Source organism: Colobus angolensis, unplaced genomic scaffold, assembly GCF_000951035.1.
Source record: "Colobus angolensis palliatus isolate OR3802 unplaced genomic scaffold, Cang.pa_1.0 Scaffold175, whole genome shotgun sequence".
Classification (NCBI taxonomy): Eukaryota; Metazoa; Chordata; class Mammalia; order Primates; family Cercopithecidae; genus Colobus; species Colobus angolensis.
The window spans coordinates 5,173,217-5,189,623 of record NW_012114877.1 but is presented as its reverse complement, the minus strand read 5'-3'; the positions used below and the strand labels follow the sequence as shown (position 1 = coordinate 5,189,623).

Here is a 16,407-nt window from a genome sequence, read left to right as displayed (position 1 = left end):
TAATCTGCTGGTTACTGACATCTATCAGGTAGCCATATGATATTTTTATCGGAAGGATCAATGTTGTGATCAAAAAGCTTTGTTATTGGAGTCTGAAACTTTAGTCTTTGCTAAGTGGTGTGTCACTGGGCCAGTTTTATTAACCGTTTGTAGCCTCAATTGCCTCAGCTGTAAAGTGGGGACAATAGGCCAGGCATGGTGGCTCATGCCTATAGTCCCAACACTTTGGGAAACTGAGGCAGGAGGCTCTCCTGAGGCTAGGAATTTGAAACCAGTCTGGCCAACATAATGAGATCCTGTCTCAACAAAAAAAAAAAATTAAAAAACTAGCTAGTTGCACACTTGTTATCCTAGCTACTCAGGAGGCTGTGGTGAAAGGATTGCTTCAGCTCAGGAATTCGAGGCTGCAGTGAGCCACAGTCATGCCACTGCACTCCAGCCAGGGTGACAGAGTGAGATCCTGCCTCAAACAAACAAACAGTAACAATATCTCTGTTGTGGGGCTGCACTGAGGAGAAAATCAGGTCACACCTGTACATATCTTTTTCCTTTTCTCATTCCTAGTATCAACACTCCCTAGCCTTCACTAACTCTGTCAAAACTTAAGGTGAAATCTGGGCAGAGTGGTCAGAGCCCTCCATCATTTTAATCAGTCCTATATAGTAGTAGCCAACTCATAGATAATGAGACACAAGACAGGTGTATGGCCAAGTCTCCACCCCCAACCCCCACTGCTTACTTAGCTTCCAAATCGTTATTGGTTTCTTTAAAGTAAAAACAATAACTTGTTTCAAAGTTAAATAGAACTGGTCTAATTCCCATAAATAGAAATGAACACAAATCTACATAATTCTGAGAACACCATAACCACATCACTACAGAATTATTTGCATGTTGCAGAGACTGGAAATGTGTCCCAGTATGGTTTGCATTTCCCCTACCCCCTCCTTTCCTCCTTTTCCCCTTTGAATGTTAAAAATGTCCACCAGGTATCTATCCAGTGAAATTCTTTCTAGCAGACCCCACTTTCATCTAAGACACACATTGCTCCCAGGAATCTAGAAGGAAGAGCCTATGATGTTGAGAGGTTAGAAAGACAGAAGGCTCTCAGAGCTCTGAGTCTGCTCTGACCCCCAAAAGAAAGCCAATATGTGCATTGTGAAGCCATGTCTGTTGACTTAATTCTTCAGAAAATGAATCCATAAAATGAAATTATAATTAGCCAGAATTATGATAAAAATAGCTTGGACAGATGTGGCTACAGTACATTGATACTAATGGACATTAAATCAAAAGATTTGCACATGTGCTTCTTGATCTAGGCTGTCGTAGATTAATGCACTGGAGAGCTTGTTAAAGGCACTTGGTTTACTTTGCTCTCATAATAGAAATGACTAATTTGGGGCAAAGAAAACAGATGCACTCTAAAGGGCAATCACTAGTCAGAAAAATTCTAACAAAGTTGTGCGTTTAAAGCAATCCTGTCTTAAACTTTTGTCTACTTCCAAGACCTCCAACTTTCGCCAGAGATTTAGGATAATGGCTTTTGTCTGTGGCCAACAGGGAGCTTGAAATGGACACTCTGACAGCACTGTCCCCAGGAGAATAAGTCTGCAGTGTTTTGGTGTGGGCAACACCTCCCTTGCAGCTCTCTGGTTACTTGTGTGCTCTGGGAACACACCCTGCAGAGTGCATTCATCACAATAGTCCATGTGTGACCTCTGGAAAAGTCCTTGAACATAGTGAAACAAGAGTTTTAGTTGAAATCTGGAATCCATTCCAGTCTTACACAGGAAGAAAATTAGGCATAGAACAACAAAGCCCATAGTTCAGAGAAACCTGGGGAGGCTCTGGCTGACATTAAAATCGTGCAAATTTTTTTTTTTCCTTCACTACTTTGTATTTCATAAAAGCTTTTCATCTGAGCAGCCCAAAGCTGTTAGAAAATACTATATGGTTAGTATATGGCAATAACTGATTTCTCCAGTAAAAACACAAGCATAATAAGAACAGAGATGCTGAGTGACATATTCAAATTCACTTAACACTTTTCCAGTGCTATTCTTTCAAACATAAGCAGCCAATGCTACCATTTTTCCCTTCAAATTGATGTATTGGCAATAACAGGGGTAGAGGTGGGAGCTTGAGCAGAGAATAGTTGTACTCCCTAAGGCCCAACCCTGTGATAGAGTTAATTAGCTCAGATGCTGTGGACCTGGAAATATTCATTTTCTTAGAACATGAATCAGCCTTGTGGTGTGCTTACTCAGTAAATTTAACCCAACAAACATTTGTGGGGTAAAACCATTTTTATAAGTACGGACCAGTTCCCTTTGTTTCCAGCTGACATTATTCACTATTCATTTGCCAAATCATATGATTTATTTCATACATATAAATAAGCATAAACCTATACGACCTTTGGAAGCATTTTCCTTCTTTGCCAGCAAGAAGAGGAGAAGGACACTTTTGAGTCAAGTGGTGGAATAAAATCCAGTGAAAATCAATTGGCAGAGACATCCAGTTTGGAATTGTTTTAGAATCTACCTAACATCTCTCCGGAAGGTCCCTCCAAAAGGTACAGACCCTGAAGCAGATAAGAAGATTCCAAAGTAAACCACAGGGAGTCACATCTCAGACACAGATCCTAAGTATTTATTCATATACATGAAGAACTTACATTTATTTTTCTTAAGTACCTTCACAGTTCATTTTTTCTTTTCTTTCTTTTTTTTTAAAAAAAGATACATGGCATTACTTTGGTCTCCAAAACAGATGCCAGTTTGAACTTTATTCTGCCAGCAAGTATTTGGTTTGGCTCAGCAGGGCTCAAGTTGAAAAAATATTTGCCGATTCCAAAAAGATTTAATGAGCTTTGCTGCAGATGCTGGTGCCATTTGGCACATCACAGGGACTGTGGCATAGCAAAGAGAACTCTCTCGACCACAGATTTTATTTGCCCAAAGTAGCCAACACTGGGAGCTCAGTTGATTCCTTGGGTCAAGAAGCTGCAAGTCAAATGCATGAAGTTTCCAAGAGAAAGTGACCAAAGCAGGCATGAGGAAACTCTTGCTGACACTGAAAAGGAAGTCACTGGGTCTGACTCCACCCTGCACAGGAATTGGTGGCTAACTTTCAGAACTATCAACAACATCCTCACACCAACCATCAGATACAGTCTCTAATGCTGCCAGTCAGCAGACCAGATTAATCTCCAACTTCTAGCAAAAGCTATCCTTATCCAAGATCAGATGCTAAAAAGTTTGCTGCAGTCTATTTTGTAGTGATGTGATACCTTATTAATTGTGGTATGAGAATTAAACTATATGTAAACTAAATGACCTATTTCAAGTAACTCTACTAAATATAATCACCAAGCTTACTTCATATTGCAAAGACAGACACGTATTGCATTGGTTTTGCTAATATTTGGTAGAATATAGATGCATAACTCTATCTGTGATTGGAAAGACTGACCTTACTGCAAATATATATCATATGTTAAAAATCACCGAAGATTTTCACCTGAAATCAGGCCTTTCAGTAAGAGTTGCAAGAAAATAAGAGCTCTCACCCTTCCAAATCAATGTCACTTCTGACAATATAACAGAAAACACAAAACATTTTCATGTTTTGTGGGTGCTTAAGCATCAAGCTTCTGTCTTAATGAATATGGGGACAGGAAGAGTGGCATTGAAACTGTAACTACCTTGAAGAGTGAGTAGTTTTGTATTATTTTTATTATTTCACATGTTGAGCAAACATATACATACTTGGGTATATCCTACCCCAACTTGTATGGATCTACCAAAACTCCTAAACGTTCATTAACACCACATGCCAATCCAACGCTTGTTACATGATTATCTGACTCCAAGGCTCTGTAACAAATATCCTCAAAAAGAGAGGCAGTCTCTGCACTGCCTTTCATTCACCAAAACAAAGACGGAACCCTCTACCTGGCTTAACTAAGATTTTGGAGTCAGAGTAAAAGTCAAAAGAAAAAGTCACAGAATAATGAAAGGGTGATTATAACTGTTACTTACCATTTTAGCTTCTGAATGCATTGGCTGGACCTGGGGAGAAGCACAGGGGTTGCTGAGATTTGGACCTTGCATCCCCATGATGCTGGAGTTCACTGACATTTGTCTCTCCATCTAAGAGACAGGAAAGAAAAGAATTAGAAGTCTGCAAAAGGCAGTCTAGGTCATTAGACAAAGCTGCACTTTTTCTGTCCAGTGGATCATTTAGTATTTCTTTGAAGAAATCCTGAGAAGGCCTATGATTTGGTGTGTGGTAAGCAATGCCCTCCTGAGCCTTGAACTCAAGCACATCAAAGAATCATCCAAAGCCATGCTTCTATACACGGTGCCCCAGGCCAAAGAGGACTACATTGTCATGGCAGATCACTTTCAAATAAGATTACCAAATATTTCCACTTTTGTATATACTCCAACTACCACCAATAGTGCTTATTTTTATGGATGCAAAGAATAATATATCCATACAAAAACTATAGGAAAACTAAATGATCTATTTCAAGTAACTCCACTAAATATAATCACCGAGCTTACTTACTATGAAAGGATAAATACTATACCAAATGGTTAACTTGGGATATCTATGGCTTTTTTTTCTCTCTAAATTTTATACAGTAAATATAAATCTTTTGGGCAATCAAAATAATTAGTTATAAGAGCAACACTCTCAGAGGTGGTGGGCCTTCCTGTCACCCTGGTTCCCAAACATAATCATTATGATCCAGCCAGGCATTTGAGGTGCTGCCCAGCCCATCTCTTCTTCCTTGTTACCCTGTTACTCTATGCAGCCGCAGTTTCAGGCCTGGCTTCATAGCAGGGCTAAGTCTTTGGGTAAGTGAAGAAAGAGGCCGAGGGTTTTGTATTTCACATGAATGGCCGCTCTCACATTGTCTTCCTGCGGGCCTGCCATTGTGTCTAAAATGAACATCGTTCAAATACCTGAATCGAGTTTTGGCATTTTAATCTCCAGGGTGCTCCTATTAAGAAGTAAATACAGCAAAATGTCTACTTCCATCCAGGAAGGGTGTGTTTGATTAATAATATTTTCCATTTGGTGGAAAATTAACACTTTTAAAAGAATAAGAATAAATCAAGTACACTTAATACTAAAATCACACAGAAAAGAATTAGACTTTCCTCAGGGGGACAAGAATAGATTCTTTAATGCAAGCGTGTTTCCATTTGCCATCAGATGGAAATGAAAACAATGATTGGTAATTTTAAGAAACCAGGTTTCTGCTTAAAGTTAGCCTAGGTAGTCTTGGAAAATACGGAGTTGCTTACTATTGGAGGTGTTCAAAGAGTGGAGGACTGAAATCTCATGAACGAGAGTGAAGCTTGATAGGGATCATTGAACTAAATGACCCTTAAATGTCTCTTCCCTTGTTGCAATTCCATGACTGCAATTTCTGTTGTGTCTGCCCCAGAGGCAGAGGTATAATTATGACATAAATCTGTGGGTTAGTAGAGGTGCTAGCTAAAAGCTTTCTCTCAATTGACTGGTGGCTACTCCCTGTGACAGTTAAGAGCCATCAGCCTTACCTTAGCCTGAATGAGCTGATCAGTCATCTGGCAGTGTACAGATGTGTGAAACTGTTTCAAGAGGACCTAATAAAGGTGAATTTTCTGTACATTTCCAAGCATTTCCATACAACTTTTTGAGGCCTTGCCAATTCAGTAAAATAAAATGTTCACTCCCACGCACCCCTCCTAAATCTCTGAGCTACTCTAATTTTTAGAATTATTTTTACTGTGGTAAAACACAAATAACATAAAATTACCATTTTAACCTTTTAAAAGTATCATTAGGTACATTAAATTCAGGGCCATTAAGTACATTCATGTACTGTAATTGTAAATCATGAAGAATTCAAGAGTTTCACTGCTTTAAAAAAAATTCATGTTACTTTTATCTCCCCTTCCAGAGGCTGGTGGATGGGAGAGCTGGAATAGTATTTGACCCCCTATTCCAACTGGTGACCCTCTCAGAGAGGGAAATCAAATTCCAAAATAACTTTTGCTTCCAGTTTGCCAAAGAAGGATCTTTCAGGAGTACAGATAATTGTCCAGAGCCTTCCAAGCTACTAGTTATATAAGGAGATAAGAGTAGCCTGCTCACAGCTTCTGAATTGTAGTCAGCAATGCTTCCCACTTTTTGGAAAAGTTACAGTCTCTACCTAACCTGTGATTCACAAAATGCCAGTTTTAAACAGGCTGATTTACCTATTTAAAAAAATTACATTTCCAACTTCATGACCGTTGTCTTATAGACCTAGAGTGTCAGCAAGAGCCTCTTCAAAATAAATATTTGGTGCTTTGGACTTAGGCTCTGTCTGCACCAGGAGCTTGACTTTAATGAGTTGATTAGAATAAAACGCCCAGAAGATGGGAGTGGCTTTGCTGAATACCGGGCAACATTTAGCACTGCAGGTAAAATACCCATGTAAAGGATTTCACCTTCTGCACATACTGGAAAACAGGAGCTAGCATGTCTGTAGTTCAGTGAGGTTTTGTAATCATAAATGTGTGTTCACACTTCCAAATTATTAAAGCATTTGAATTTCAAGATAAGAAATCACAACCCAGTGAACTCCTTGAGGGCAATGGCTGCCTTGTTCTTCATCCTGTCCTCAGCACCCAGCACAATACTTGGCACACAGAAGGTGCTCAACAAGTTTGTGAAATGGATGAATGAGCAAATGGATGAAATAATACATCATTTTGTTTCACGCCTAGACTTCATAAAATGTGTGGTCCAGCAGCAGGCATTACAAATCAGTGAAGATTCTTGTCCTCACTTATAGACACAGTCTTATCTTTTATACCCAGGGAATCATGGTCTTCCAGGGCAGAAACTCTAGGGGAAGAGGCTCCCCTGTGACCAGGTTTGAAATGCCCAATTTATAGTACAAGAACTGGTGACATGATAATAAGAAAGAAAGGGACTAGGTTTCTAGGGCCTGGAACTCTTACGATATGCTTTTTAGAGATCTAAAGTTAATGTTTATTTGTTACATTCATGTCCCTCAAGACCAGGGCTTCTCAGTCTCAGGCCTGTTGAATATTGGGCTACATAATCCTTCGTTATGGGGGCTGTCTTGTGCATTGCAGGATGTTCAGCAGCATCCCTGGCCTCTACCCACTAGGTGTCTGTACCTTCCCACCGACCCTGATTGTGACAACCAATGGAGTCTCCAGATATTGCCACATATCCCCTGGGGGACAAAATCACCCCCCAGGTGAGTATTGCTGCTCTAAACTGACACCTATTCCCATGGCAGCTGTACACATCAATGTCACAGGTTTGGGAGCTCTTGACCATGCAGCTGAACCTTTGCTGCTACTCTGAAGCGCTAACAGGAGGTCAAGCTGTAGGAATAAATGGTGTGGGAGAAACTGGTTTCTCTGGGTCTTTTCAGCCTAAGTGTCTCATCTTTGTCCCTGGGAATGGTGCACTGCTTAGCCAAATTTAAAAAAAAAAAAAAAAGTCTCAGCAGTGGTATTTTTCTGGGCAATGCATGGAAGTTCTAAAAAAAATAATTTTGGGATGGGAACAACTTAAAGCCTAAAAGAAGACAGCTCATGGTGGAAGTCTTCACATAATTGGTTGGGTTGAATAAAATGTGGGATAATTGCATTGATGGTGCTGTTTTCTTTCACCTAGAGGGGTCTAAGGAGAGCAGCATAGCAACATAGGTAAAGTCAACCAACGTGATCTGTCCTCTGGCCCAATGTTGCAAAGACTGTTTCTAATCTGGACTGCTCAGTATTTAGAGTGGGCAAGTCCATTTCTCTAGACTGAGTCTGCGGACCCTTCGCCGTTCCCCTGCTTACACTTAGATAAATGAGCAAATTGTTCAACCTGGGATGATCTGAGCTACTCAGTGTCAATTGAGATGTGCGTTCCAGCCACAACTCTTCACTCACAAGCTGTGTGATATTAGACAACTACCTTCAACTTCTTCTTCAGCTTTTCATCTGTAAAATGAGTATATCAATAATTACTGCTACTGCATCCCCACAGGATTGCTGTGAGAATAAAATGAAATAACAATAGAAACAATTTCTTAAAATGCTAAAAGGCTTTGCAAGGCGTTGTTAATATTGTTGTGGGAAGGATTTTAATTGAGTTGTTATAGTGCCTCTAGGGCTTCTGAGAACTCCCGTGGCCCTGTGAATACACCAGCCAACTTCACCAAAGCACAATGCCAGGGAGGATGAAGAAGAGGTACAGGGAAGAGGTCCATGGAAGGAGAGGAAGGTTTCTTCTGGAAAACTGGGTATCTCCCTTCTATGTTTATCTATTATTATTTTTTGTTTTTGTTTTTCGAGACAGAGCCTCACTCTATCACCCAGGCTAGAGTGCAGGGGCGCGATGTCGGCTCACTGTAACCTCTGCATCACGGGTTCAGGTGATTCTCCTGCCTCAGCCTCCTGAGTAGCTGGGACTACAGGTGCACGCCACCACACCCAGGTAATTTTTGTATATTTAGTAGAGATGGGTTTTCACCATGTTGGTCAGGCCGGTCTCGATCTCCTGACCTCGTGATCTACCCGCCTTGGCCTCCCAAAGTGCTGGGATTACAGGCATGAGCCACCATGCCTGGCCTTATCCATTATTTTTATTGTTTGTCATTAGATAATGATTATGAGTCGAGACTCAGAAATCGGAGTACCTGGATTTAAGTCCTACCTCCATCACCTACTAGCTCTATAAACCCAGCCAAGTTACTCAGCTTCTCTATACCTCAGTCTCCTTATCTGTAAAATAGGCATAGTAACAGTGTCTATCTCACAGGTTTGTTGTGAGAGGGAAAGGAGAGAGTGTGTGCATATCATATAGCAGTTAAGAGAGTGGGCTCTAGAGCCAGAATTCCAGCGTTCAGAACTCAGCCACTCTGCTTCTCAGCTGAGCAAGTTACTTGCCTTTCTTTCCTCATTCAAAAAGTGGGGACAGTAATACACCCCCTTTGTAGAATTGTTTTGTGTGTTGACAAAGTGCTTGGAATGTGACTAGCATACAGTAAACACTCAATAAATACTGCTAGCATGATGAACAGAACAACAGAACATGATATGCATAAATGCATGTTAGCAGCTATTATGTATGATCGTTGTTATTGTTATTATTACAGTTATTACCCTGAGTCCTGGTTAGACCACTCACTGGCAATTTAAGGACACTCTGTATACAACCCAAACTGTAGACTTCGGAATAGATACGAAACAGCATCTCCCTGAACAAATTCCATTCCCTGGGTGTCACAGGCCCACTTGTCACCAGGGGACCATATCTCATCGCAAAGCACCGAAGGGTGGAGAAGCCAACACAATGCCTGGGGATGGGCAACTGGGCCCTCAAAGCAAACTGGCACACAGCTCAACCCTCCATTTAGAAGAAGCCGCCTTCTTCCCCATCAGCTTGGATCTCAGAGTTTCCTTTGCCCTTTCAAGAGTGGCAAACCTCAGTGCAAGTGACAAGCTATTGTGAGACACATAGAAACACTTACTGGCATCAAGACGGCGGAAGATCCTGGCATTGTGGGGTTGGGCAGGGTCCCAGGCATGGAGGCTGGCATGGGCTGTCTCTGTCTGTTGTGAAGATGTAGCAGAGAAGATAGAGAGCCTGGGACAGGCCTGGGACAAAGAAAAAAAACAAACATGATTCCTGGTGCCCTGGGCCTGTTTCCCCAGTGTCCAGAACAGCGGGGACAACAATGTCACATGTGCAGCAGATCAGATCCACTGATGGGAGAGTCACATAATTGAGGATATTAGGGAAATAATAACAAATAAAACACAAGCCTGGCTTCCTTTGCTGCTTCCTAGTTAATATATCAAATTCCATTTCATTTCCTGACCTCTGTTATCTAACTGATGTTCAATAGAAACAAGCCAATAAGTCTCCTAAACTCTCGCATCTTAGGAAAGGAACTTGGTGGTGAAATTCTTTGTTTACTCAGAAATCTCAGCCCTCTGAAGTGTCTTAGAGCCTGAGATCTGCGTACATTTATTTTAGCCACACTCTCCCACACCTCTGCCTGGAAGCCTGCCTGGCTTTGCTCTGGAAACACTTTCACTCTCTGGATTTGCAGAGCAAACTTCATTCATGAATTCCCCACAGAAATCTGTTTTGACTCTTTCATCGTTCTCCACCGTGAATGGAAAAAAACAAACCAAAGAAGCTGGATCCCGGGGCGGCAGCACAGCTGGCCTTTCTCAGAGCGAGTCCGGAGCCTAGCCTCCAATTACCAGCCTCTCATTTCATAATAACGTGAGGTGTTAGGCTGTTTCACAGAAACTGATTTGGGCCTGACCTACAAGACTTGGGTAAGCACTCCTCGGGGGAGTATTGTACATAGTTTGAGCTTTTGCTTCAATTTGCCAGAAAAAAATTTTAAGGGCCTTAAATTGATTTAATGAGCCAGAGAATGTGGAGCTGAGGGAAAAAGGGAATTATTTGTGTTTATTAAAAATGGCAAACAAGTGACCTCTCCACATAAATTCTCAATCTCCTCATGCTTTTGCTCTAGGGAGCTGTATAAATGTCAAATCATTAAATTAAAGACCTAACAACAAACAAACAAAACAAAACAAACAAACAAAAACTTCCCAGGACCTCTGAGTCTTCCACGTTAAACAACCTTACCCCAAATGTTATGCTAGAAACTAGTGCTTCCAGAATGAGTGCATTCTGTTGAGAGAGAACAACACACACACACACACACACACACACACACACACACACACACACACACAGAGAGAGAGAGAGAGAGGGAGAGAGAAAGAGAGAGAGAGGCTCCCTCGTGCTAAGTGCTGGGCAAAGGTTGCAGACAGAGATGTTTCTGGGTAGGGCAATGCTTTCCTGTGCTTCTGAAGACAGCCCTGTCTAGTGCCCCCAACCAGAGTAGGAGAAGGAGCTGCTTCCCCGGAGTTCCTTTGACTCCCATGAAAAGTGGAAGATTGAGGTGGGGGAGAGAATGCCAACATATTCTTCCTTCACATGCCTATTACAATTTCAAAGAAGATAAAGTTTTCCACTCTTTTTGCCCAAGAGCTCTTTTGGAAATAGAGCTAATTACCAGAGTCACACATCATAGAAGGATTAGTCATTAATCAGTCAAGATTTATGATCAGTTTAGAAAGGTGTATATATGAAAATATAAAAGAATATAAAGAGTTTGAGACCAGCCTGGCCAACATCGTGAAACACCATCTCTACTAAAAACACAAAAATTAGCTGGGCGTGGTGGCACACGCCTGTAATCTCAGCTACTTGAGAGGCTGAGGCAGGAGAATTGAGCTGAGAATCCACCACTGCACTCCAGCCTGGGCCACAAAGCGAGACTCCATCTCAAAAAAAAAAAAAAAAAAAAGAATATAAAGCCTTTCCACAGACGTTATGCAGATGTACACAAATTACACCCAGTTTTATTAGTAGAATGTATATGTGAGGAGATACACAGAGAAGCTAATGGAAGCAGCTTGTAACAATGAGGAGTGCTTTCGGAAAAGCAGATGAAGTGCTATGGGTATTTCTTGACATGTACTCTTGGACCTCTGGAGTATAGATTGACAATAAGGACTAAGAGGGCCTTTGAAGGTTCTTTGGCTTTTACAGATCTAGAAGACTGCTGGTTTCAATTGCTCCAAAATACCATGGCAGGTTGCGCCTTCACTAGGTCTTAAAGTCTCCTTCAGAGGTGGATAGACCGAGTCAGATCGGTATAGGATGTGGCTCAGTCAACCAAATTTGTTGATATCCTCCAGTCTTAATGTTTTGTCTGGGAACTTTACTGAATAGAAAATAGTAGAATATCAAAGTATGTAATGTTTAATAATGGTCAGTTCTTCTAAATCCAAGATAAATAATCCCAACTTCCTACCTCCATAATGAGAAAGATTCATTGAGAGGACCCCAACATATAGCTAATCATGCATCTATATATCCATCTCAATAGATGTACATAATACATCTATACACACATACAGCCTTTTACCATATGTTTGTATTCCTAGTCACCAGAGGGGAATGTTTTGAGTATAGACAGTTAGGAACAAGTAAAACGTATTATAGCAAAGACAGCTAAAAACATTTTTTTATTATGTTGGTTTGCAATATCATGCTCATGGGACAACGGGCAACATATTATCATCATTTACATTCTGTCTCCAGTGGGACATACGAAAACTAATATTGTTCATTAGGATTTTTTTGAGGTGTTCTTTTTCAAAAAGAAATCAGGGAATCTCTCTGAACCTATTCTGGTTCAGGGGATTGCCCATTAAAAAAAATAAAAATTAAAAAAATTAGAGAAAAAAATTAATTAAACAACTTAATGGTTATGCGAATGGGGATGCAAAAGTAATTACATTTAAAATGAGTTTTTATTCTTCCTGAAACCATGGAAAACTCTCAGCTATATAAATAGTTTGGGAACGGTATGTTTCATTTAATTCAGTGTTCTTATTAGATAAGTTATTTCTACACTTCGTAGAGACCTACCAGATTTTATAATATCAAGTATTTCCTCATTAAGATAGCCTTTCAGGGTACTAGATTCCCTTGGGATTATAATAATAATTTCCTAATAATACTGATCAGGCTAATTAGTAATGTATAGACGGGAAAGGATTATTTGCAATCTCTGTATGTTTGGATTCTGAATGATTTTGAGCTTACAGTGTTCTACACAGATTCCATAAATCATTTCCCCAACCCCCACCTACCAAACCAACAGGATTTTCTCTCCATTTCTTGCTTGAATTTTTAAAACTACAAAAATTGAAAAAAGTAAATAAAATGACCTGTGCCTACCCATCACTAGGTATATAAAGGACTAGACTGAGGCATGTAGCTATGTAGCTAGGTCCAAGAAACAATCATTTGTCCAGAATGCCCATATCGTTAAAGTAAGCATGGCACTGGAATAATTGCATTGTCTAATTCTCTTTGTGTATATTGAAATTAGGATTATTATTTAATACATTATACTTGCATACAACTTTTTCTATTGCACTTAAATAACGCTTCTTATTTTTTAAGGTATTTTATTGTCCCTCACTTCATGTGCCCTGAAACAATACAATGAGGTAGTTAGATCATATTCTTCCCGTTTAAATCAGGAGTATGCTGAATTCAGAGACATTTAAATCTTCCCAAAGTCACATAGGTCATGAATGGGAACGGGGCTTATACTCAACTTGCAGCATAGGGCTTCCCCCATCACACCTGGATGGCTCCCATAACTATGTTATTATTGATTTTTTATGCTAAAAAATTCACAGTTCATTTCCTTTGATATTCACACTGCTCCCTGGACTTTCTATAAAGTAGTAAAATCCTGTAATACTGCTAACGTGAGAATTCACTCATCCACATGAAATTACATTTTCTTCCTGTAAAACAAAACAAAACAACACTTCCCAAACAACACATCAGTTAGACTCTGAAAATAATATGGCAAATTGCAGTAAAGTTGTGAAAACAAAGACCCAACAGTCCTTCTCCAGTGCAGGCTTGTTGCCATGAGCTAATAATTCCAGACTTTGTGCAGGCCAAGCCTCCCTTTTAATAACCATATGCCTCTAGGTAAAGTATTCCTACTAAAAATTATTGAGGCATGGAACAAGGTAAGATGTGTGAGCTCATGTTGGATTGTTCAATTACTAAACTGAGTCCTGCAGCATTAAGAGTTTTCCAACTTGACAGATTATTCCTCTTTCTACACTTGTATAAACATACTGCTTACGGTTGAAATCTATGTAAGCTTTTCTTTCAATTAAAATGTCAAGGATGACAGACTGTGTTTTCACTGTCCTTAGCAGAATGATAGGCACCGCAGCGAGAGATTTCATGTCCTCATTTTCCCCCCGAAGGATGTTTTCCTGTCTAGGGGTGTCTGAAAAGTCAGAACTGTGTCTACAGGTCTTCCTTGCCCTGGGGTAAGCCTATCCTCAGGCCAGTGCTTTGGTCTGGAAGGTGCAGGGGTCTCTCCACCCTGCTCTCCTTTCTCAGGTCTTCAGAAGATCTGTGGCACACTAGGACTATCTGTTACACTCTCAGGACAGACAGATCTGCCACATATGTGACCAGGCAAAGGAAAGAGGGTCAATAATGAAAAAAAAGTAAGTTAGAAGATGGGAAGATATTGATCTTCCCATTTTCTTTTAATGAGCATCAAAAGTAGACCATAGGCTGGGTGCAGCAGCTCATGCCTGTAATGCAGAACTTTGGGAGGCAGAGCTGGGTGGACCACTTGAGCCCAGGAGTTTGAGACCAGCGTAGGTAACATGGAAAAACTCTGTCTCTATAAAAAGAAAAATATACAGAAACTAGCCAGGCATGGTGGTGCTTGGAGGCTGAGGTAAGAGGATCACTTGAGTGCAGGAGGTAGAGGTGGCAGTGAGCTGAGATCACACCATTGCACTCCAAAACCTGGGCATCACAGTGAGACTCTACCTCCGAAAAAAAAAAAAAAAAAAAAAAAAGCAGACCATAGATATGGAATAAATCTTGAAAAAAAAATTTTAATAATAATGTAAGGACGTGGTGGAGAATAGAATTAAAAAGCAAAAAGCTTCAGGGAGCAGGAGGATATCCAGGTGTCATTGTTACTAAAGTTACTGACTGGGGGAAAAGACTCTCAACTTTCAGGCTCTCCATTTCATCATCTAATGAACAGATAAGCCTATAGGCTATCTCAAAGGCTCTTGAAGCTCTAAAATTCAGATTTCAGGACTTGTAAACAAGATGTTCTTAATCCAACTAGATTATGACTTGCATCATGATAAGGGTGTCATGCACTGCTCACTGCAGCATCCACAGTGCTTAACCCCAGCATCTGGCACACAGTAGGTGGTCAGTGTCTTCATTCAGTGAAATCAAGTCGGTCCAGCATTTAGTTCTTCTTATCAAAACTGCATTTAAAACACAACTAAACCCCAAATAGAAGGTGTTCCCAAAAATTAAGAGAAGTTGATTAAAAAGGCTTTACATTCCATGGGATTCATACTTCTTTCTCACTTAAATACAACAAAATTTCACACACAGACCACAAAAAGAGTATTTGCTCATTGTACTTGTATTTGCTTACGCAAAGAAATGGTGCTTCTGGTCAGGTGAGGTGGCTCATGCCTGTAATCCTACCATTTGGGAGGCTGAGGTGGGCGGATGGCTTGAGCTCAGGAGTTCGAAACCACCCTGGACAACATGGCAAAACCCCATCTCTATAAAAAAATACAAAAACTAGCCAGGCATAGTCCCAGCTACTTGGGAGACAGAAGTAAGAGGATCACTTGAGACTGGGAGGTCGAGGATGCAGTGAGATGAGATCTTGCCACTGCACTCCAGCCTGGGCAACAGAGTGAGACTTTATCTTAAATAAATAAATAAATAAATGTATTAAATGTGTGCTTCTTTTGGAACTTCTTAAATGAAGTCTTGTAGCCTAATTTGGCAAACTATTTTTTGTTTTGTTTTGTTTGTTTTTGGTCTGGGATAGGAGACTGAAATGCTAAAGAGAGGAATACAAACTCTTAAATCTTAAGAGGTGGCAATCACTAATGCAAAATGCTTATTTGCTCATTCTTCTCCAAAGTGGAATCTAAAAATTTCTATTTTTGGCCAGGTGCAACGGTTCACACCTGTAATCCCAGCACTTTGGGAGGACGAGATGGGCGGATTGCTTGAGGTCAGGAGTTTGAGACCAGTCTGGCCAACATGGTGAAACCCCATCTCTACTAAAAATACAAAAATTAGCCAGATGTGATGGTGGGCACCTGTCATCCCAGCTACTCGGGAGGCTGAGGCACAAGTCACTGGAACCCAAGAGGCAGAGGCTGCAGTGAGCTGAGATCACGCCATGGCACTCCAGCCTGGGTGACAGAGTGAGATTCCATTTCAGAAAATAGCTGGGATTACAGGCATGCACCACTACGCCAGGCTAATTTTTCTATTTTTAGTAGAGACGGGGTTTCACCATGTTGGCCAGGCTGGTCTTGAACTCTTGACCTCAAGTGATTTGCCTGCTTCGGCCTCCCAAAGTGCTGGGATTACAGGTCTATTTTCATAAAGAAAGAAAACTGTTAGAATAATCAAGTAGAAGTTTAAATAGAAAGACAATATACTTAGCTTCCTTGGCGGGTAATAATTACATTGTAAAATGCAGTGATGTGTAAAGTGAAGGACATGGGCCAGACTACCAAGGTTGGAATCCTAGCTCTATCACTTACCAGCTGTGTGACCTTGGGCAAATTACTTGTCCTCTCTGTGCCTCAGTTTCCTCAACTATAAAATGGAAATGATAGAGATATTTATCTCATGATACTAAATGAGCTGTTGAATATACTGAGTTATTTTTGTTAT

General features: G+C 40.5%; 1 protein-coding gene across 6 annotated transcripts in view; it reads right to left on the bottom strand.

Annotated features, from left to right (window-relative positions):
- Positions 1–16,407, bottom strand: part of CREB5 (cAMP responsive element binding protein 5) — a 554,145-nt gene that overhangs the window by 104,471 nt on the left and 433,267 nt on the right. For all 6 annotated transcript variants that reach the window (XM_011938612.1, XM_011938610.1, XM_011938609.1 and 3 more), the window contains 2 exons: positions 9,551–9,677; positions 4,047–4,157 (listed from right to left, as the gene is read on the bottom strand). In XM_011938612.1, coding sequence (XP_011794002.1) covers positions 4,047–4,157; positions 9,551–9,677 — 238 coding nt within the window. The remainder of the gene's footprint in view (positions 1–4,046; positions 4,158–9,550; positions 9,678–16,407) is intronic.